At 47.8% G+C, this 23892-nt stretch overlaps 1 protein-coding gene across 1 annotated transcript in view; it reads left to right on the plus strand.

Annotated features, from left to right (window-relative positions):
- The window catches only part of PDLIM4 (PDZ and LIM domain 4), a 445004-nt gene that overhangs the window by 392920 nt on the left and 28192 nt on the right, over positions 1 to 23892 (plus strand). The window contains exons 2-3 of the mRNA XM_069869464.1: positions 10140 to 10243; positions 22728 to 22879. Coding sequence (XP_069725565.1) covers positions 10151 to 10243; positions 22728 to 22879 — 245 coding nt within the window. The 5' untranslated portion in view covers positions 10140 to 10150. The remainder of the gene's footprint in view (positions 1 to 10139; positions 10244 to 22727; positions 22880 to 23892) is intronic.

A 23892-nucleotide genomic window follows, 5' to 3' on the forward strand; every position in this document is an offset into this window, starting at 1 on the left:
CCACAGTCTCACTCATTTGCTAGAAACATGATTCATCCTGTGTGTGAGGACAAACTTGGAGATAACACTTGCAAAAGGCCCTAAAATGACTCAGTCAGAGAGGCAGATGGGAGTTATTTTCCTAATAATAAATTGAAGTTCAGATACAGATCCATTACCATAATGTAATTGAGTGCTTGAAGCAAATACTTCAAATCTTGGCAACATTTGCTTTCCAAGCACCTTCATTTGTCAGTGTTTTTTGCTGTTTTTTTCAGAACATAAGATAGTTTTACTCCACAGCCTGGTCTTTCCTAAGAAAGCCAGGGGAAGGCTGGGAAACATAAGGAGCTGAACGTGCTGAAAAAGAGACAGAGAGATCTGGCTCTTTATTAGGTGGAATCACTGATTATCCTAATGCCCAACAAACACTCAGAATAATGGCCAGGCTGCTCCTCAAAATGACATTCCCTGCATCGCTGGTGGGAGCTTTGCTACTGACGTCACTGCATATTGGATCAAAGTTCTCAATGCTGTGACCCTGGTTTTGTACGATATCAGCTAACAGCCTTGCAGGTTCTTACATATTGTTTATTTTATTTAAACTCTGGGGGAAAAATCTACTCCAACTCATGCAGCACAAGTCTCTTAACCTAAATGAGTTGCCCAGATGCAGCTGAAGGCAGAACTTTGGCCAGGCCAATGCAGTTTCTGAGTAACACATTTCTTTCTCTCCAATTCCTTGCACTCCAGCAAACACCAGGGCTGTTTCTCTGAGTAATGGCAAATCCTTCAAAACACTTTAAACATTTGTTTCGGTATCGGGTTTTCCACATCCCAGTAACTGCATGCTTGGAATGAGGGGGAAAAGAAAATTGAATTACAGCTTGTGCCGAACAGGTTTCCTCAAGGACTATGATCTAGAAGATAAACGAGTGCGATGGTCTGAAGAGATCGTAGGAGCATCTTCAGTGGTAGGAGCTTGTAGCTTATTAACTAATCAAGAACCTAACAACATCAGAGGAAATGGACAGACAAAGATGTGTCTGATGTTCTCTGAAGAGTGATCATAGAACCATGGAATGGTTTGGGTCAGAAGAGACCTCAAAGCCCATCCAGTCCCACCCCTGCCAATGGCAGGGACACCTCCCACTGGATCAGGGGCTCCAAGCCCCATCCAACCTGGTCTTGAACCCCTCCAGGGATGGGGCAGCCACCCCTGCTCTGGGCAGCCTGGGCCAGGGCCTCCCCACCCTCACAGGAAAACATTTCTCCCTAAGATCTCATCTCAATCTCCCCCTTTTCAGCTGAAAACCGTTCCCCCTCATCCTCTCCCTGCACTCACTGATCCAGAGCCCCTCCCCAGCTTTCCTGGAGCCCCTTTCAGTACCAGCAGGATATCAATGTGCACTGTCCTCTGACTACAGACTTCACGTTCTCAATCCAGACCATGCCCCATCTTAACCATCATTTCAGTCCCCAGCAAGAACACCCTATGATCATTAGTTATTATTATATTATTATATTATTATATTATTATATTATTTGTTAAAACTAACCTTGTTTGACTGAAACCGTTCCATGCAACCAGCCGAGCAGGTACGAGAAGGGTGCTGAGGAACCCGGGGGGATAACTTCATCACCCGCAGAGCTGCAGCTGAAAGGAATGGGCATCTACACCCTAAAATGAGAAACACAGGGGAAATCCAGACAGCTCAGACCTGAGGGAGCAGGTATGGAGCTGTAGGCGGGCGGCTGGAGGGCCTGACAGATGAAAGGACCTGTGATGGATGGTGTTGTAGCAACAGTCACTGCGAAAGCAGAAAAGGAAACAAAAGAAACAGGATATGGCTGTTAAGAGAGGTTGATATGTTACCCTTCTGCGAGCATTTATGAATTCCGGCTTATGTGCTAGAATACAAATATTGGCAATCACCTTTGTTTTTTCCCTACTCGGTAAAATTCCTGCCTGTATTCAGGGTTTCTGAATTTGTGCTGTGTAATCTGGGCATGAAAATGTGAATCTGGGGACTAGTAAGTGAGAAATAAGACATGAGATGCAGTAAATCAAAAGGCCCATCTTGAATTGTTATGTCAATCTTGGAAGTCATATTGGCATGTTATTTGACTGCTTTTGGTCTCACTTGGTGCCCAGGAGATTCACTTCCAGAAATGGCAGGATTTGGGCATCAAAGCATTTTCATTCTGGCCTGAAGGCCCTGGTGGGGAGACGAGAGCTCAGTCCATTTGTGGCTTTACAGAAGCAAAAAACCAGGGCTGAGCTAAAGCCCCTGACGTCAGCAGGGAGTTTCTGGTTCTGGTGTTACTGAGTTTCTTCACTGCATGTTCATGGATGATGAATGCTTATCCTTCTGTCTAGCTCAAGCACCTCATAGTGTTTCAACTCAAAGTTCAGGCTAAATATTTTTCAAAAGATTTTTGGAAATCCTCTTCTAGCAATTGGATGAACTCAGGGAACTGGGAGAGTTGGAGCTGTCGAACACGCTTCTCCCATCCAGGATAAATACCACCACGCTCTGCATTTTCCATTTAACTCTGAGATGTTTGCTTCGGTTCATCCAAGGCCATAAGAAGCGATATTGTGATTCACTGTGTATTTGCAGTTTCCACCTGTGGTGTGAAGATGCCGGATTCTCCCTGGGGCAGCGTATCGGGTACCCTCGGCACAGCGTGAATGCCTTTAGCACGGGGCGAGACAGAGCCTGATGAATTAGGCTAAGTGAATCCTGGCAGCGTGCACAGGAATAAGATATCACAAGGCTTATCTCCCCAATTTTTAGCAGACTGTCTATCCCCCTGTCCCTATCCACCTAAGGGACACACTGAAACGGTTGGAGAAGCTTCAGTGAAACCCACCTACGGAAACCTGTGCGATTACTGTGGCTTAATTGTGGCATCTCTGGAACTCAGCCTTTCCAAAACAGTTTGCTGGACTTATCTCTGAATGCTAAAAGGCAAATTTCCCTTGACCTGCGTAAATTGCGAACGTTCAGCTTAATTTTCTCCAGTTGTCTGCATTCTGGAGCTGTACAACACCCAAAAAAGGAAGCATTGCTATCGATGGAGTCAAGAGTCAGGGTGATAAATGCTGAAATCCCAAAGAAGGGTCAGGGACCTCCTCCGTTCAATAGGTACAATTGCTCGGTTTCTACTGTATGAACTAATCCTACTAAAAACGTACCAAATTTGTTTGCGGCGTACACCAACAGCTGACATCTGTCGTGATTGCACAAGAGAAAAGCACAAAAGCTCAGTGTTTAGCTGCTCGCCGAAGTGACTCACATTTTACCAGAGCTTCTGACTTGGTTCTCCCAGGCAGCACTTCTGATGGGAAATCAATCATTTTAATCCCATAATGGGAACAATTAGCCTTACAGAAAAAGCAGATCACTTGTAATCTCATCTTCTGCTTACAATATTATGCCAGTATTTCTTGTTATTTTCTCAACTGCTGCTCACCAGTCACTTTGCCGTGCCTGTGAGGAGGTTACGGCTCATGTAGAGGAAGAGCCGGGGTTAATCCTACCCTCGCTGTCAGCGCCAGGGCAGCAGCTGAAGCTGTGGGCAGGAGGTCATGCACCCCCAAAGCCAACAGGCCAGCTCCTTGCATCTGGTCAATATATTCTGGGCTTGCAGCCTCATGGGTGAGATGAAAAGGAGCCGAGCATCTCCTCCAGCCTGGGCAGCAGGACGGCTGTGGCGGTGGCAGGGTCCCTGCCCGTTTCACACTGTCCAGGCTCAGCACCAGGTTAGTCTCACTCTGGGAATTAGAAGCCAGGAGTAAGACTAGACCCAAGCCAACAGACACTTATTCCTGTTTGCTCTGCCACCTGAGATAGAAAGTGGGACTGAGAACGGGATGAACACAAAGCCAACTCATTTTTCAGCAAAATTAATAGGAAGCAGGGAATATAAAAAGCCTGTGCTTTGTAAACAGTCTGATGGAACACTGTGGGAGCTTTCCATGAGCCCCAGCGAGCTGCCTCATCCTTCTTCACAGCCTTCAGCGAGGGAGCCTGCGGTCACAAACGGGCTGCTGCTGTGCTCCGACACAAGCCAACCACGCTGTGTCCTTGCTTCCCGGTGTCCCCCTCGGGAAGCCGATCTGCTGGCTCTTATCTTGTGTTTAGTCTGCAACGTCTGTGAGGTACGGATTTATCCTTGCTGCTCAGCAGGCTGCAAAACCCCAGCTGTATGAAGTCCTGCTCTGATGAGCAAGGTTAATGGGTATAAACTGGAGAGCAACAGATTTAGACTGGACATAAGGAAGAATTTCTTCACAATGAGAGTGGTGAGGCACTGGAACAGGTTGTCCAGGGACATTGTGGCTGCCCCATCCCTGGAGAGGTTCAAGACCAGGTTGGATGGGGCTTGGGCAGCCTGATCCCTGCCCATGGCAGGGGGGCTGGAATTGGATGGGCTTTAAGGTTCCTTCCAACCCAAATTATTCCATGATTCTATGATTCGATGATTAGAATACTATAAAATATCTCATTAATATTTGCTGGAATCAAAGAATAAAATATATTTGAGTCAGGCCCTGCTGCTTTTCACCCTCTAAGCACACCTTATGAAGGATTTACCTTGGTTCTTACTGTGACTCTGTGTCTGCTTCACAGCATTTTAAGGGAATCCGAGATAGACCTGATCATGCACAGCACAGCTTCTCATGTACCCTACAAAGCTGGAGAGCCTAGGGAGCCCACAGTCTGCTTCACCTGAACGCGGTTATAGAACAAGAAATTCTACTGGACTAATGAGATTTCTTTCAGTATCTTAGTGATTTATATCACAGCTGGATATTTCTCCACGGGATGCTTAGATCCATGAGATAAACTTTTTAGGAATGATTTAGACAAACAAATGAATTAAGTAGAATTCAGAATGACAGCTCCTAACACTTGGGCATCTGCCAAGGAAATTTCAAAAGCCAAAATAATAACTCAGATGTGAGCGACCTCGCAAAGCCTATAAATTGAGTAATCCTTTGGAAACCTGCAGTTCAGTCTGCCATAGGGCTGAGATTTGCTTGGACTTAATCCAAATGAGTTCCAAAATTAATTGTTTTCACAGGATGTTAGGGTTTTTTTGACATTTTGGATTTTTTGAACTATTAAGTAAAGAAATAAACTGAAGCCCTTACAAATCTGTTATATGTGAATCCCATCGGGTTAGGAAGGCATTGGAAAGGGCTCATGTAGACAATGGAAATTAAGATGAAACTGTCAAGGACTGCTGATTAATGTAAGAAAGGAGAAGAGGTTATGCTCTGAGACACACTGACTGCTGGGAGGGGAAATGGCACAAATGCCAGGGGACATTGCTTAAAGTCTTTACTGCCACAAGAATTTTGAATGCATGTGATCAGCATCACTGTCAAGGACCACTTCCAATCACAAATACCAGGAGGAACAACCAGCCTTGGAACATACAGCAGGACATTCACAAGGAATGGGTTTCAAACGCAAACTGTGAGCCCCTGACTCTGAAACCCAGCCCCCAAACTCACATCCAGGTTGGTGTTTAAAGCTATGTTTGAAGGTCGAATTTCTGTATTAAACCGTTCACAAATGGTCTAAAGGGGCGGTATTGATTGCTCCACTCTGCAGCCAAGGAACTGTCCTAGAATCCCACCTTCATGTAAAAATTAGATATGAATGCTTTTATGGATTAAAAGTGTCTCCTGTGACATATATGTGTATATTAGCTTCAAGCATATCCAGCAGCAGCTACACTGAGAGAGAAAGACCTTATGCCTTGGGTAACCACCATGAGTTGAAAGGGGGTGGCTATAAAAATATTTTTCTTAACTTGATGACAGAAGCATTTACATTCTCAGGTGATAAAATTAAATGGAGTTTGGAATTTTATATTTGCTATGTTAGACATCAGGGTGATAAAAGCTCTTTCAGAGCCGTCATCCATCTGGAACCTCTGGACAAATAAGCTGCAAGAAGTATTTCAGAACTTGATGGATGTTACTTAAAAAACGAACTTTTCATTGTACAGGAGTTGGCTACTTCAAAGAGCAACAAGGGGAGTTGCATGATGATATGCAGAGCAACTTGGCAAGTTGGGGTGTACGCAACCGAGAGAGATGTCCCTGCTCTAGCAGTCACAGTTGTACGGGTAGAGGTTTTGAGGCCTCGACATAAAAAAAAAACCCATCCATCTATACAGTGGCTGAATTCTACTTTAAAATCTGAAAAAATAAAGAAGCTTCACCTTAGCAAGCCTTTTTCAGACCTGTCTGACAGATGCTGTTGTTTATTGAACTTAGAAGGTTTATCAGGTATTTTCTTCACTGTCTAAAAATAAAATCTTTCATGAAGAGCCTGGAGGCAGCACAAAGCACAGGATTTCATCACTGACTGATAACCAAATTGTGTCTATCAAGTCATTTATGAATGACTAACTTCTATCCTAATAAGAAGGAAACACTGGAGAAAATATTCATAATGACCCATGCCTTAAATTATCACCCTTAAACTGATGTGAAAATGTCAGAGGATCTCAGCCCCAGGCTGCTGTTACACAGGACTTAGGGCTTCCTGAAACCACTCAAGGGAGAAACGACCATAGTCCAGAAGAAGGCAGTTGGAAGCGTAGGAAAATCTGACCTGGAGAAGAGCTATCAAGCTATGACAATTCTTAAAATCACACTTGTGTGGGCAGATGTTCAAAAACAGTGTTGGGAGGTCGTCATCAGGCTTCCCAGATAAGCACGCAACCTCTGCTAGATGTTGTGAGGGAGGCAAGTGGAAAACCTTAGTGCTCATTCAACATGGGAGACAAAGCTGGATATCCGCAGTTTACCCAGTTGGTCTGTGATAACAAAGGAAGGAAACCGAGAGTGTCACCAGTGGCAAAGGAGAGCCAGAATGGAATATTCAAACAAGAAACAAAGAGGTGATAAGACTTCAGGGTGGAAAAATACTGGAAAAAAACACCGAGGAAAATATTGGGGGGAAAAAGTGAAAGCAAATGGAGTGATGAGATTGAATTCATGAACATGTTTGACCTCTCCTTTGAATAATGTGTGGTCTTTGTTAGAGCTCGCTATAGGGTTTCAGCACTCGGCAGAAGAATGAACATGTTGGAGATACTGTATTTCAGCTGCGTGTTAAGGCTTGCTCCCACGGGAAGCTTCATATCATCTTCTGTTGGGTCTGTTGATGTCTGTTCCAGAAGTAGAACTCCAATTAGGTACTGGAAATGACTTGAAACATAATTAAAAACCCTCAAGTTATCAAAGACAAAAAAAGAAATCTGTGAGCCTACTTAGGTTGATTGAAGTAAGAGCTCGACGGGGTCCTTTGCAGGCAGCAAAATTGTATTGGTTTTGCTCAAAGAAAGCACATGTGTGAGCAACTAAAGGAAAATGAGACACCCGTGAAATGTGGAGTTCTTTTGCTGATGGTCTCATTCTCCAAATCCTGGGGGGAAAAGTCTGTTGCTGATAGAGAGGTGGCAAGCAAATTCATTCCGGATGCAGTTCTGAAACCCAAGGGCTGCTCTGCACATGGACACTTTCCATCAGGAGTTCAGCTGCAGACAGGTTCATTCAGGGTAAAACTGCCTTTACTTCAGCTCAGTTTAATGCATTTGGAACAAGCACAGCCACAATTTTATACTGATTTGGGTAATTCTATTCGTATTTTAACCGGGTTATGTTTTTGATAAGCCTTAAGTTTCACAAGGCATAACCCCGGCTTAGCATTCAAAAGGCCTTGAAGAGAAAGGGCCTCGGAGCCAGCTGCTTTCCTGTCAGCTTTTGAAATGAATACTTTAATAGGGGGGATTTCTGTGTTTTGATCATCTAGTTCCTACACCAACGAATTGCTTTGAACCCCCCCTGGTTTGCTGTGCGGCAGAGCCTGTCCCTCAGCCTGAGTGCAGTTCGGGAACCACCCCAGTAACGAAGCCCAGATGGATGCCAGTGGAAAATGTTTGACTCCACAGAGCTGCCGTCTCCATTTTTTCCCCTGCTCTTTTCCTCTTCTCTGTTTTTATTGCTGCTGCTTTCCAGCTTAGTTTCTCTTACAGAAAGGATTTCTTTCTTCCCCCTTCAAGAGGAAGGAGGTGCCGGTGCTGACACGCTGCATTTGTGCACTTATTTAACCCAGCCCTTCGGGGAAGCGCTCCTCGTCACCGAGCAGCGAGAGCAGGAGCCGTGGCACATAACCGAGTCCTCCAACTCTCCGCGAGGCAAATTTCGGTGTGGGACTGGGTGGATTTTCTAATGCAAGCTAGGAAACCTCAGGCCAGCCTCCTCCCAGGCTTCTGCAGGCTGGGTGATATCACACAGGAATGAGGAGGTATGATTCATCCCCACTGCACAGACAAAGTCAGCCCCTACAGCCGCTCTCGGTGGAGACGCGCGCTCGCGTGGAACAAAGAGTTTGGGTGAAAGCTCTCCTGGCACCAGCTGCAGCTGCGCTGCTCCTCTGTGGGTACCTTCCCAGCAAAGCAAAAAAAAAGTTATTGCGTTTGGGGCTCACTCTGTTAAATCACAAGGCTGCAGCACAGCTAGGGAGCATGTTTAAAAGTCTCAGCTCCCAGCCCTGTCCCAGACTGGATAATGTGGACACAGTGGTGAAACGGTCACACAAACCTTCCTGTGTCCCAAGCAAACGCGTGCGAAGAGACTTCAGAGTGAACATCACATAAATCAAGCTCACAGAAACTGGGTAACAAGAAGGTACTTGATGGAACTGGACTTTTCAAACAGTGACTCCTTTGTTAGGTCCTTTTTTGAAGTGGGATATTCCAGCCCAGCCCTTTCCAGGAAGAGAGGGAACTTTCCCAAGCCCAGACATTTTGAGGTTTGCCCTCAGCTTTCAAGGAGATGCCGAGCAGCTGTGCTGCCCACCCATCCCAACTCCGAGCCACCGCCTCATGCCTACAAACCATCACACTAAACCCCCTCTGCAGTGCGGACATCTGCCGGGTGCTCCAGCGGTCACCAGTTCCAGCAGGAAGCAGGGATGCTCTGCGGTGCCCAGTGCTGCCGCAGAGACCTCTGAATTGATGCATCAGTCAAGAAATTCCCAAACTGCTTTAAACTTGATCTGACTATTTTCTTGGAAGTTCACCTTCTGGCCAAGTGATGACTGTGAAGGATTCCTAAACCACTTTAAACCCAATCTGACTATATTCTTGAAATTTCCACTTTTTTCCTTTATCAACCTCTGGAAGTCCTGCACCTGGATCGTCACAATCCCAAGCACAATTACAGGCTGGGAGGAGAATGGATTGAGAGCAGCCCTGAAGAGAAGGACTTGGGGCGCTGGTGGATGAGAAGCTCAACACGGGCCAGCAACGTGCACTCAGAGGCCAGAAACCAACCGTGTCCTGGGCTGCATCCAAAGCAGCGGGAGAGAGAGGGGATCTGCCCCAGGAATCAGAGAATCATAGAATCACCAGGTTGGAAGAGACCCACCGGATCATCGAGTCCAACCATCCCCATCAATCACTGACCCATGTCCCTCAGCACCTCGTCCACCCGTCCCTTAAACCCCTCCAGGGAAGGGGACTCAACCCCCTCCCTGGGCAGCCTCGGACAGGGACCAATCACCCTTTCTGTGAAAAATTTCTTTCTGACATCCAGTCTGACCCTCCCCTGGCGGAGCTTGAGGCCATTCCCTCTCGTCCTGTCCCCTGTCCCCTGGGAGAAGAGCCCAGCTCCCTCCTCTCCACAACCTCCTCTCAGGTAGTTGCAGAGAGCAATGAGGTCTCCCCTCAGCCTCCTCTTCTCCAGGCTAAACACCCCCAGCTCGTTCTCCAGCCCCTTCCCCAGCTTCCTCGGGACACGGATCAGTTGCAGCGAGCGCAGAGCAGGGCACGGAGACGATCTGAGGGCTGGAGCGCCTCCCGTACGAGGCCAGGCTGAGGAGCTGGGGTTGTTCAGCCTGGGAAGAGGAGGCTGAGAGGAGCCCTTAGAGCAGCTTCCAGCGCTGAAAGGGGCTCCAGCAGGGCTGGGGAGGGGCTGTGGGCCGGGGCGGGCAGGGGCAGGGCTGGGGGGGGCGGTTTCGTGCTGAACTAGAGGAGATGGAGCGGGGATCTCCGGGCGCGCCGTGAGGCGGCGGGCGGGGCGGGGCCGGGCGGCAGCGGGAGCGGAGCCGGCGCGGGGAGCGGAGCCTTCGCCGCGATGTCCCGCTCCGTGTCCCTGCGCGGCCCTTCGCCCTGGGGCTTTCGCCTGGTGGGAGGGAAGGACTTCAGCGCCCCGCTGACCATCTCCAGGGTGAGCCGGGGGGGCGGCGGGGACGGGGCCGTCGCGCTCGCGTGGTTCGAACCCCGCAGCTCGGGGGGTTCGGGAAGGAGCGAGTCGAGTTCGTCCCCCCGGGCTGGAGGGACGCGGGGCGCTCGCCCCGTATTGAGGTGTTTCACCCCCCGAGGGTGCCGAGGCACCGCGATGGGCTCGGCACGGGCTTTAGGGCCGGGAGGACGGGGCGAGGAGCCGGGCTCCCACGGCCGCTCGGGGCTCCGAGCGGCTCCGAAAGGTCCCACGACCTAAAAATGTTGTAACGCGCACAAGCTGTTCGTTCATCCGCTAAAGCTGCGGCAGAGCGGGGAAAACGCGTACCCTGAGCTCGGAAGGAGCCCCCATGGCAGGGAGGAGGGTTGAAAGAGGTTCGGTTTGTATTTGAGGTTAAACGCGCCTGTTGCGCAGCTTTGTCTCTGTTTTCACTTTGCGCTCTCGTCACCGGGGGCTTCTCTTTGAGGAGCATCAGGAGGCGTTTGAGCCGAGGGGAGAGCGGGGCTGGGACCCCCCGGGGCTCGGGGAGCAGCAGCCCGGCCCCGGCTCCCAGCGCTCCCCGTGGAGTCACAGAATCGCCAGGGTGGAAAGGACCCTCTGGGTCATCGGCTCCAGCCGTTCCCATCACCCCTCCCAGCCGGGGGGCTCCTCTTTCTCCCCCACTAGCATGAGCGGATCGCAGCAAGACATAAAATCGCCTCTCGGTGGCTGGAAAACTCATAGAATCACCAGGTTGGAAGAGACCCACGGGCTCATCGAGTCCAAAATGTTCCTATTGTGGAAGTTAACGTCTTCGTTTAGCAGAGGGAGCCTGTTTTGCTGTTACTTTGAAAAAGTTTGGCTTAATATTAAACAAGAAAAAAAAAAAAAGCAAACCTGTTTCAGTTGAGCCAGGCGGCTGCCAAATCCCTTGTTGGGTTGAGGCGCCCTGGGAGGCGTGAGGGCAGCTCCCACCAGGCTGCTCGGGCTGGGAGCTGGGACCCCAGTCCGCAGCCACAGGGCGTTATTGCATGTTGCTGATCGTGGCAGCCTTTGAGATGAGATTCTTTTTAAACTCTGCTCCCGCTGAAGAGAGGGGCGATGAGATGAAGAGATGGGCTGTGTTGGAACGGCTGCTCCCGCCTGGGGATGTGAATGTGGCGTAGGGTGCTCTGCTAGGGCTCCAGTCTCTCAACACAAGAAGAGGCCTCACTAGCCTTGGAAATAAAAAGAAAGCGTTAAAACTGGGGATGAATTTGCTTCTGGTGTGGCTCCCAGCCATGGGGGTGTGGGAAGGGGTTGCCGAGGGGCTCCTGGGGCAGCCAGGGCTTCGCGTGGTGGTGGGTCTGTGCAGCCCTGAGCATGGCTGCTGTGGTGCCGTATTCACTTTTATTCTTTAATTGTCTAGTTGAGCAATTAAATTAATTGTCTAACCAGTAAATCTGTTCTTTCCAGCTTGAAACCCAGGGCTGGGTCTCTGCGGGAGGGAGGGAGCCTCTTGCTGTAGCCTAATTGTTGAGGCTTTTGGCTGATTTCTGCTTCCTTCAAAGTGCTTTTTTCATTTTATTTTATTTGCTTTATATTAAAATGCCATTCAATTACAAACATATTTTCAAAAGCAGAAATACTGCTGGGAGGCAGGACTAGACTCTGGGACTCCTGCATCCAGCTGTGAGCCTGAGATGCTGCCGTGCTCCGGGTGGGATGAGCTGCCCAGGGGATGCAGGCTTGCTGCACCCCACTTCTGTGCCCCAGGGGGCTGAGGACTGATGTGCCACAAGGCTTTTGGGCTGTAGGTTGTAATTTGGGATTCAAGGCATTCAAAAACCACCCACATTCGGTTCTGGATGCCAAAGGTTGGCGGCTGACTTTAGAAAAAAAAAAATATTATCTGTGTAGGGTTTTTTCACAGCCATTAATAGTTTGGTTTTCTCTAGTCTTTGCTAAGATACTGCAGGAAATAATTTCTCCCAGACCTCTCTCAAGCTGTAAGAGCACAGAGATGCGTCACTGCCCCAGGAGCCGCGGCAAGTGATGCTTTGCTCTCTGCTGGGAGGAATCTAGAAGGGTGCAGCTTCTTCTCCAAAGCCTGTTTGAGTGTTGTTGCTCTGGGTTAAGTGCAGGTAGGGTTTCTTAATGTTGTGTTTGTGGGACCTGAAGCAGAAGTGTCGCTGCTAGAGTGGAAATAACGAAGCAGCGGTGTGAATAGAGCTGCCAGAGGAGACTGAGCTGGTGTGAAGGTAGTCCCCAAAAGTGGCTTGTGGCAGTGTTATCAAGGGATAAACTTGAGAAAGTATGGATTTGAAAGCAAGGAAAATAATGATCACCCGGTGCTGCTATGGAAGGGGAGTTGGTGTGCCCACTGGAACTTGCCTGAACCTTTAGCCCCTGCTAGGTCACTGCATTTGTGCAGGTGCAGCTGGTGGTGTTGAACCCATCCCTTGCAGCTGTTTCAAATATGCTCATGAAATCAAGGAATGACCTATTGTCACTTCCCTCTGTGATCTAATCGATCTTAAATGACAAGTGGTAAAGATCCGATTGTCTGAGTGACTGGGAGCAGCTGATGCTGAGCACTGCCCTGGAGATGCCAGGGCTCCAGCTGGAGCATTCAGGTCTTGGGTATTAAAGATCAGGAAAGGTGACTGCAAATCCAGTGTGCTTAGGGCACCTTTCTCATGTGGCCACATAAAAAGTTAGATGTGCTAGCTGTCCATTTTTCTCTCCTGTTTCTTCTCGCATTTTCTGGGGGATCAAGATGAGCGGGGTTGGAGTTTGCTGGGCTGGTTTGGGGGCACACAGCTCCAGAGGGTGCCACAGGGGTGATGCTGGTGCGTTGTCGTCACAGTACTGGGGAGGGAACTGTAGCCCAAGGCTGTGCTCTGGGGAAGAAACCCACCTGATTTTATACCCATGGTTACATTTAGCTCACGCCGGGTGTAGTACATCATGTAATTAATGGTTCCTCCTCCTAGTGGTATTTATAGGGGTAAGGGAATGACCCAAAACATCTGCTTGGAATTTGCCTTAATGACTTGATAGAAAGTGGTTTTAAGACTTAATTAGGTTTCTGGTAGCTAACAGCTGCTTCTCCTCGATTGAGCAGGCTAACAACTGGACACTGCTTGGCCTTGGTGGGAAAAGGGTCCTTGCTGCAGGGACAACATCGCCCTTGACCTGCAGCCACGGGTCAGGAACAGGAGTGGAGTAACTTACTCAGCTGCTCTCAGTGTTGTGTTCTAACCACATCAGTGAGTGCAGCGGTTCTGTGTGGGATCACTGTTGATCTGCCCCTTGCCTGGGATTAAAAGATAATTGGTCGTTAGTGTGACTAGAGGAGCTGAGTGCATTTCATCACCCAAACTGGCTTGTCCAGCTCTCAGAGCAGTCAATGTTGTCATCTGCCCAGCTCTGCCAGTGTTAATCCAAACGCTTGCTGCTTCCACAGTCACAGATAAATTACTTTGCTAAACAGATAATTGACAAATTGATCAATTTCAGTGTTTTTTTTAAATGTATTTTAATACAGCTTTTCTTTTGTCTGCTGACTTCAACAACAGTTTACCCACTTGTCTCTAGCAGAGCACCAAAAATGTGTTTTTCAGTGTCGGCTTGTGACTGTAACACAAGAAGGCTGAGAAATAATTGGCCTGCAATCCATTATCCAGGTATTGTTTGTGTTAAGGTTGACTTTTAAACTTAAGTAGCTTTTGTGTTCGAGCAAATACATGTCCTGTTAAAGGTTAGGATACTCAAGAAGGAATTCTACTGAGGGAGGAATTCCAGTAAAAGTGGTGTTGTTGACTCTGTCGGGGCAGCCAGCAAATGCCCGAGTGTGTTGCTGTGTTCTCATTGAATGCAGAGAACCCACTCGGGGTGATAATTCCCAGTGTGGCTTGTGAGGCTTGTTCTTATGTGCCGGGGGTCGGCGTGCAGAGCACGTGGGGTGGGGGCTCTGGGTTCCGTTACCCCAGGGATGCTGGCAGAGAAGGCAACAACCAGACATGCCAGGAGAGGCAACGGGGCTTTTCTTCTTTGTGTTCCGTAAGATTTTTCCTGTTTTATGTGTAACTTGTATGTATTTGATTGTTTATTAACTGGCAATGATAGGCTTTCTCAGTGAGCTCTCCAGCGCGCTGTGTTGAAGAATCCTAAAACTTGGACCCCAGCTGACTTCTGCTGACCTTTGGTGGGTTTATTGCCAGTACAGAGGAGCGAAGAGATGATGTGTATTAAAGTTTGTTATAACATAGTAATTCAAGTCAGATGTTTTTCTTTTAAGTGGAAGGGGAGAGTTTTTGCCTGCCATTCTTGTGGTGTTCTCATCGTTCTCTGGTAACGTCTGGAGTGAGAGATCTGGGTGGCCACCCTTGAAGCTGTAGTGGTGCTTAACAGTTAATCTGAGCTGCTGATAAGAACCAAGGAAAGTGTGTAACGTGTATTTGCAGCTGAAGTTATTCTGTCGCCCAGGCTTTATTTAATAACTGAAAGAGAACAAATGCTTGTGCTGGTTCAGGAGACAATAATGGTAGAATGTGCTGGAATGAAAGCTTAATGCTAATTGCTGTAATCAAGCACAGTGATAATCCAGAGTGGGAAAGCAGGCGGAAAGAATGATTCATGTAGGTCCATTCACACACGGCCTGACCTTGGGGCGAGTTCAGCAAAATAAACCCAGCACACCCTTGAAAACACTGCGGGGCTCTGCCAGGCTGGACAGAGCAGAAAGGACTCTGTGCGACTGGGGAATTTGGAGCTGGGGCGAGGGGGTTGTGGCTTAGATTGGGGTTTTTTTGGTTTTGGGGGTTGGTTTGTTTGGTTTGGGGTTTTTTTTAAGTGATGATGATGTCAGTTTTCAAACTGCTTGAAGATTGAAAGATTGCCTGCTGGGACAGGTATTCGCTTTGGAAAAGTGTTGTATCCAAGTGGATACAGGGATAAAAGGGAATAAAGTTAGATAGCGGTTTTAGTAAAATGACCCTGTTAGGGTAGGAAGCATACAAGGGGAAATATGGGGAATTATTCTTTCTTTATTCAAGGTTTTGTTGCTGTATAAGCACAGTAGATGGTGATAATCCTGGTCCTGCTGGGGATTGATCAGTGCTTTAATTTTAATACACATGTGTCACTATGGATTGTGGGGAATTAGTGCAGACTATTGCAGTGTAACTTTTTTTTTTAATCTTAGGGGGAAACGTGTATTGCAAGTCCGCAGGAGTCACATAGCAAATCCTAGAAGGCACAAGCCCTTCTAAATATAGTGTTTCTGAATTTGTTGTATAGCTGAATTTGTGGTTTGATTTCTGAGTTCTGAAAACACATTGACTCATGGTTGTTGGGTGCCCAAACACTGGGTGAAAATGTTTTTATGCAAAGTCATCTGTGACCACAGGTGCTGGAGTGTGAAAGAAAACAGTAGATATCTCAAGATCTGGTGGTGTTGATAACATAGCTAGAACAAACGTTCTCAGGAAAGACTCTGCTTGATTTGTTGTCACTGCTGGATGTGTGCTGAAGCAAACCCTGGGAATGGAGTGAGAGCTTGTTAATAATATAGAGGATTTGTACACAGTCGTTAACACTGTGCTTTCCCCAAGCTCTGGGAGATAAGGTTCTGTTTGGTTTCTACTTCAGGACTTGCACAAAAACTCCAAGCAAACCCAGGGCTCGTTAGGTTACTTGGAGCAATTGCAAAAATGTCGAGCTGCGGTGTGGCATTCAAGTAGCTTTTACAGCCAGCAGAGACCTAAAATAAACCCTGCTTTCTCACCAGAGAGAACAGAGCTCTGTGTAAAGGAAAAAAAAAATGCTGTGCGAGAGTATTGCAGCCAATGAATCTTCCAAACATCATAAAGATGCCTCAAAAGCCATGCCACACTCAATCTTTCTTGTCAGCCACAGCAACTCGCATTCACACCCATTAAACCCTAAGTAGTTTTACATCTTGTGTGGACTGATAGCAGATTATGTGCGAACGACATTTTACAGTACAAGCTTCAGAAAGCAAAATATGTCAGATGAAAGAAGATTGCTTAAAGTAATTATTCTTAATTATCAGATATGGGTAACGCACAGCTAGAAGAAAACTTGTCTTGAATGGTTAAATCCAGGACATCAGTAATGGACACTGTGGAGTGGATGCTTAGCTGGGAGGTTTGCACTGCGCTGAGTCTGAATCCTGTCAGCTTAAGACACTTTGAAAAGCTGAAGAGAATCCCTGGAAAGAATGCTTGCAGGATTTGGGGAATTTATCTTCATGTAGTCATTTAACTCTTGGTTCTTTCTGTTTTAAAAGCTCTTGCTACCATAGAGTCCTCTGCTGCCTCGTCGCGTGCTTCCTGATAACAGAACAGACTCACTTTGTTTAAAAGCCGAGAACTTTGTCGCACTGTCTTGATAGCCTCCTGGGGGCTTTAATCAGGCCCTTTTGATCACTCCTGCAGAACAGAAAATTTCCCCAGACTCGCCTGGAACAAACTTCCATTGATTCAGGAGGAGAAGCCCAGATTGTATGCTTTAACCCTTTAAATCCTGGGAAGATGGCTTCATTAATCAATGTGTTGCGTTTGGGTACAGTAGGGTTTTCTTAAAAGTGAAGTAGACTTGGGAGAGAGAAAGGTGCCTTTATGATGTAAGTGTAGTTGGCCTGAATAAGTTCCTTTTGTTAATTTAAGTGAGAACTACTGGGAGAATAAACACTAAGTTCTTCTTTCCAATGGTTGTGCCCAGACCTGTGCAGGCAGCGGGGCAGAATCGCATCCCTCACCCTTGGATCCTGACAGAGATGATGTTACAGAGGAAAGTTCCTGCAGAAAAGAGTGATGAGAGGAAAAAAAGGGTTAAATTAATATAATGAATTAACCTTTCACTACCGTGTTGATTGTTCCAGCTTGGAGTGCTGGCACTGTTGTAGAGAAGGCTGGAGCAAGGCTGCTGTGGGCTGAGCCGTCCCCGCAGGGTGCAGGGTTGTCCCTGCGTGGACTGCGAGACACGGGGGACTTTGCTCCCCAAGCCTCTCTCTGTGCCGTCTGATCTCAGCCCTAAGATGCTTCTGTGCTTGGTCACCCAGGGGAAAACGTAACCCTCTGTGCTTGAAAGTAAACTCCTCTCGGCGCTAATAATCTTTCTAAATTAGATTGCACAGCTTCCAACACCAACAGCCTTACTGGGACAGTTGCTTTATTTTATTGGCCTGATGCCAGTTGCTAGCACTTAGCAAACCCTAACGAGGCTCCAGTGGCAGATAAGATAGCTGCTGCTGGCTTTGGGGGGGTTCCAAGCTGTCTCATAGCATCCCAGTATCCGTGTGGCTGGGGAGGGGGCTGCTTGAGGCTGGTCCCTTTGGGGGAAAGGAGAAGGGTGGGCAGTGAGCTTGGGAAAGGCAGCAGGGAAGAGAGGTGCTTAGAACAACTGGTTTGTAATTGTGCAGATATAGTTCACTGGCTGATGACTTGGCAAGAGGGGATTCTAACTTTGTAGGGGGTTGGTCCAGTGCTGCAGCCGGTGGGTCACACTTCACCACCTTATCCTCAGCCTGAGAGCAAACCTGCAGTGACAGAGGAGGGAGAGGACAGTGATAGAAGGGCTGGTTGCTGAAGCCTCTTTCCCTAAAATTGTCCTTTTTCTGCTGGAATAATACAAAAAGACAGAGGCAGGTACTGACAGTGGATCTCTTAGCACTTTTTGAGGCACAGTGCTATATGGAGGATGTACAAAGGTGCCACAGATGAGGCTTAGAGTAGGCTCTTAGAATGCTTTGGGTTGGAAGGGACCTTTACAAATCATCTAGTCCAGACCCCCTGAGGAGCAGGGACATCTTTAACCAGGCTAGGTTGCTTGTTCTGAGGGGATTAAGGAGAATAATATGCTTTTTAGAAAAAGGCAGGAGGCACACTGCAGGGAGAGGCTGCGTGCTCCGCTCTCGAGAGCCTGGAGCTTCTTACCAGGGGCACACACTCTGCGAATCTCCCCATGCCCTGCTGTTACAATATTGTTCGCTGTGCATGGTTTTTGTTTCTTTTAGTGTTTTCTGTTTATAAATATCCTCGTGCATCTGCATTTTTATTGCAAGAAACGAAGAAGCAGCTGCTTATTTTTGTGGGGGAGTTAAATGTGGAACATTGTTCTCTCTTGGCTTTATTTGATTTTGGGAGAGCACTAAAAATGACGTACGTTTATGGTGTGTTCCCCACGCCGTGCTGTGCGTGCGCGCTCGCCTCGGGCTGAGTACACGCGAACGTGCTTCTATGGGCATAAAAGGAGCTGTGGAAACACGAGTGCCAGTGACCTCCTCGGCGCACTGACTGCTCCTGCCTGTATTTCGTGCTTGGTTCCTTCCTGCTGAAGATGTAGCGGCGATTAGGTGATGGGTAATGGGTATTCCACCTAGAAGGCTGTGTGGGGTCTGCTTAATCACCTCCTGAAGAGCTCACCACCAGCAAACCCCATCCCACCTCTGGTCCCAGGTGGCAGGTCCAGCACACTGGACCCGTTGGTCTGAGTTGATTTGATTCAGTCTCACAAACCCATTCTGCTTTGCTGGATTGCATCACAGGCTGTGCTTAAAGAGCTGCTCAGCACCAGAGCTAGAATCATAGAATCACCAGGTTGGAAGAGACTCACCAGATCATCGAGTCCAACCATAGAGGAGGCTGAGTGGCACCCAGGAGCCTCCATGGGCAAGCTAGGAGTTGGCTAGGCTGTCTTGTGCAACTTCACTCCAAGTCCCCATCAGTTGGCTTTGGGTTTATGTTGGTGGGAATATATCTTCAAGCGCAGGACAGCAATAACTGGCAGCCTAAGTTAACCGGTGGCTGGGAGTTCACATCAGTGCTGTATAAAGCTGTGGCTTTGGGAGCTCAGAGCTTCCAAATGAGGCAAGATTCTTGTCTGGTTGAAAAAGAAAAACCTTTAGGGGAATTTTAATAATATTTATGTTTCTTTAAGCCTGCGGTGTTTGCAGTGGGTTTGGCTCTCAGTGCTGTACACTTCACTGCTCTGAACATTTGTCAAGGCTGCTGTCACCTCACAGCACAAGCAGAGCCCTTTGGGAGCTGGTGGCCTTGCAGGGAGTGAGACCGTGTGAGCTGCCAGCAGCATGAGGGCTCAGAGCCCCCTGTCCTCCCGCAGGATTCTCCACCAACTCCTTGCTCCAGCCCTGAAACACCAGCACCCGTGAGTGAGCAGGATGCGAGGGGCTGGGCTGGCTCCTTGCTAGTGTGTAGTTGCCCTGTTTGAGCCCTTCGCTGGGGGACGCGGACAGGCAGCCCCAATCCTGGCAGGCACCCAGCACGAGCAAGATGAGGCACAGCAGGAGCTGTGGGACAGAGCCTGCAGTCGGCCCTGGTGTGTGACCTGGGGCTTTGCTTTAGGGGGATCACCCATAGAAAGGCAGTGGGGAGACACAACAACCTGTCCTCGCGCCAGAGGAATTGCTCCTGCTGCTCCGAGTTATGTATCCATCTATCTTATCTTGGTCTGCATTCATTCAACCTTGATTTTTTTTTTTAAAATGATTTGTTCTTGGTGCTGACGGAGAATTTCAGAACAAACAAACAAAAATCTTATTGCTGATTTTCCTAAGCTCATCCTGTTCTCCAGCCTCGGTTCCTTTGGGGTCCTCTTCCCAGAACACAGGGCTCCAGGGACACGCTGCAGGTTTTCTTTGCTGTGTCTTTAACTTCGTAACATATCCAGTTACTCTCACATCTGTGCATGCTTTTTTGCATCTTGCAGGCTGCGGGTACCACTCCTAGCAGATCTGAGCTCTCTGGGAGGCAGTGACAGAGCGGATCCATCCCAAACCTCTCTGTGCTGCTGGGCTTTAATGTCCCTGCATGCACAGGCAACACACGCAGCTGCGGTTATGTTCCTTAGGGCTATAGCCCTGGAGAACTGGACTTACATGCAAAACAAGGTTTATTGCTTGAACAAACCCCCCTGTACTTGTTTATATCAGTCGGTGCTCAGCAGCTGTTGGGCAGTAGCTGGCTTTTTAGAGAAAAGAGGCTGATTCTGGGTTGAGGCGCTACCTGAACAAGACGCCCGCATCCTTCCTGCTCCTTCTTTGTGTCTTTATTCACTTCCGTGTGATAATAGAGGGTCATCTTTCTTGGACGTTTCAGTTCAGGCAGAAACTGTCACAAAAATTACTATACTTCTTAAAAATTGCATCCCTGTCCTTACGGAGATCCTGGTTTTGCAGTAGGCTGCACAGGGTGAAGCAGATAGGGCCCCTGTGTGAGGATTCAAATGTAGTCCTGATCCATAATCCAGCCTGTAGGGCTTTTTATGGCATGTTTAGTGTCAATGGATTTTTGCAGCTGTGAGTTAGGAGAATTTGAAGTATTTTAAACATTATTCACTAAAATCCAAACTTTGGACCTGATAGACATTACAATACTGATTCCCAAGCTGCCATGACACCGATGCTGTATCTCAAATTAATGAGTTCTTGGAGTGCAGCTCCATCTCAAGCCCTCGGTCATCTCCACGGATAGCAGAAAATGTTAATATACAGATACTGCCAAAATAATTTGAAATAAACCAGAATCTAAAAATAGGAAATAGCTAAGAGCCCCATTTATGAACAGCTTATTCTCCAAGCAAGCTGCAATCTGGTTAAGATCAGGGCAGGGAGAAAAATCTATAAAACATGAAGACAGCATCGAATAGACAAGAACAAAATACAGCTGTCCTGGGTCAGCTTGAAGGTCTGTGAGTGCAAGAGCCTGGTGGCAGCTGAGGCTGTGGGGCAGAGGGGAGCAGATAACAAGAGCAGAGGAGATAACAGGCAAGCGTGTGGAGATGCTTCCTTGGAGGTGCTGGTTGAGCTTCCTGATGACTTTTTGGTGGGTCTGGCAGCTTCTGGGGCTGTGGAGGGGCCACTGATGCTCTGTGGATGCCAGGTCGTACACGGGTTAGAAAGGCCGATGGAACAGATGCATGCCAGGGTGTGAAAACAAACCTGCCCTGGATTGTAATGTCCTGTGTCAGAGCTCTGCAGCTACCGTGTGCTGGTTCCCAAGTACCTCCTGGTGTTTGCTCTGAGCTGAGTCACTGGGGAGCCCACAAGCAGGGAAAAGGAGTTGGCCAGGCAGGTTTTGTGTAAAGCAAAATAGCTTGGCTGAAACCATTGAAGACCAAATGGCAAATGCTGATTTACTCTGACAACACAACAAAAGGCTTAATTCAGGCTGCCAGCTCTACTTAAATGCACTAATGTGGTTTGGAGCTCCTCAAACACCTTCAGGTTCACGTTTCAGTGGTATCATGGCTGTAAAATGAAGGCAAGGAGGCATGCGTGCCTCTCTTTTTAAAAGGCTGCCTGCTTGATGGTGCCCTCAGTGGTTGGGGGTGGGTTGTGGGTGTTGTGGAGCAGTGCTGACACTTGGTCTCAAACTGTCTGAAAAACCACACGTGTGTTGTTGGTGTCTGGTTGCCCCTGTGCACCAAGATAAGGTGCATCCGAGGGGTGACAGAGGATAGAGCAGTGATCTTTTGAGCAGGGTGGATGGAGCAGAGACCCATTGCCTGAGACAGGGGATTAGACCCACGTTGGTGAAGAATAAACAGTGCGGAAGCATCGTCACGCTCTGCGTGCAGTGAGAAAATCCCCTGTCCTGTCTCACTTGCTGAACCCTGTGGCTGGTTGGAGCAGTGTAGGCAGATGCTCTGAGTGACTGAAGAGGAATTTGGAGGGTGAGCACAAAACTATTAAGAGCTTAAACAGACACATTTACCTGTCCTGCGTATGCCTTACGTCATTTTGTTTTATTGCAAGAACCAAAATCCTATTTAGGCTGATGTAAATGAAATGGTAATTTCTCAAGAAACACTTCTATGGGCTGCAGGACTGATCTCTTGGCTGACCACGAACAGTACCTGGATCTGTCATTATTTCCTCAGGAAAGACGTGAGGGGTTTTATAAGGTTCTGGCATCCCTACAAAATCAGGGGGAAAGAGCAGTGGAGCCTCAATGAGCTGTGTGATATTCCATGCAGGACTAGAAAGGGATGAGTCATTGGAATGATGGTCAGGAAACACTGATGTCAAGCGTAACCTCTCAACGGGAAGCAGTTGGGGTGACTGCGTTCATCTCCTAATTAGCCAAAGAGGAGGGGTATGGGTGCTTTTCAGGGATTGGCTCTCACAGCATGATCAAAGGCCTGCAAGCCAAAGGAGTCTAAAGCATCTCCTGAAAGAGGGTAGAGTGTTATTTGAAACAAGACAAATCTGAAAAGAGAACCTGGTCACACACTGACTGGAGTTGACAGAGATCTCTTAGTTTAAGAGCATCGTTGGAGAGGGTGGCCCTTGGAGCATTGGGCTCGACCTGAGAGCCCTGGCTCTGACATCCGCCCTCTGGTAGACGCAAAACATGTCTTCTCCAGGGATGACCATTCCCTTTATCTGCTGCATATTCCAAGAAACTGGACTTTTTAAAACCATGCATTCTTTTAAGTAACCCTTTTCTTTTTCCCCACCTAGATTAACCCTGGCAGTAAAGCGGCCATGGCAAACCTGTGCCCAGGAGATGTTATTTTGGCGATTAATGGAGAGAGCACGGAGAACATGACGCACCTAGAAGCACAGAACAAGATCAAAGCATGCATGGACCAGCTGCTGCTTTCTGTGAATAGGTAGGTCCTCTTCTGTTTGATGTGCTTTTGGGTCAGCTTTGCTGGCTCTTCTGCAGAAGGCTTGCAGATGGCCATGGAGCAGATGTGCCCTCAGGTTCAGTTCTTGGTGCATTCCTGCAGTCATTTGAAGGTCCTGCCAAATTCACTTTTTTTTAGATTATCTCTAAACAAAATGAAGGCTTGAGGGTTTTTTTTTGCTTTCCATTGTAATTAATTCTGTAGCTAAAGGTTCCTAATACAAATTACAAGTTATCCCATCAAAATGAGTGCTCCACGTAAGGATTATGGATGACTAATGTTATCTAGAATACATTTAAATAAGTTTATACAATTTTCCGCTTCAGATTAAAAAGGCATTTCCTGCTACAAGGAGCTATCACTTAGTGTTTATACTTTTTGTGGAAAACATGTAGACAGGAACAGAGAGGAGCTGATGATGGTGAGGAACTGTTCAGTGTGGGGTGGCTCTTCTCAGTGAGGAGATCACACTGTTGGGTCAGTTAGGGGGATCCTTGGAGAGAAAACGCTCCTCGGCCATACCCAGAGAACCCTGTGGAAGTGGCCTTCTCTAGATAGGAAAAACTGAATAGTTTATTTTTACTACAATAAGGAAAGAGCTCCAATAATGCTTTCTTAGGTCTATGTTTAGTTTGGCCCAAAGCGAATGCTTTGTGATGTGGCTCTTGGATCTCTCTCTGGTTTCCTGAGTGACTTGTTGGATCCAGACAGCTCTGCCCAGCCTTAGTCATCACTGGAAGTGTGTCCAGCACTACCTCCTTGGCACGAGCGGATCCCTGCTCCGGGACCTGGTGCTAGAGAGGGAGACATGTCCTGGGGCAGTGACAGTGGGATGTGTTGCTAATTCTGCTCCCTCAGGCAGAAAGATGCTCTAAAAGCAGCGCCCTCTCTGTGCTCTGCCTTCAACAAAATATAGTTTGAAAATCAACACAAGGAAATTAAGTGTGTTCGAGATATACTTGAGATAACAAGCTCTGTTGTGTCTTTACTAGAGA

The sequence above is a fragment of the Phaenicophaeus curvirostris genome, chromosome 15 (assembly GCF_032191515.1).
Source record: "Phaenicophaeus curvirostris isolate KB17595 chromosome 15, BPBGC_Pcur_1.0, whole genome shotgun sequence".
Lineage (NCBI taxonomy): Eukaryota > Metazoa > Chordata > Aves > Cuculiformes > Cuculidae > Phaenicophaeus > Phaenicophaeus curvirostris.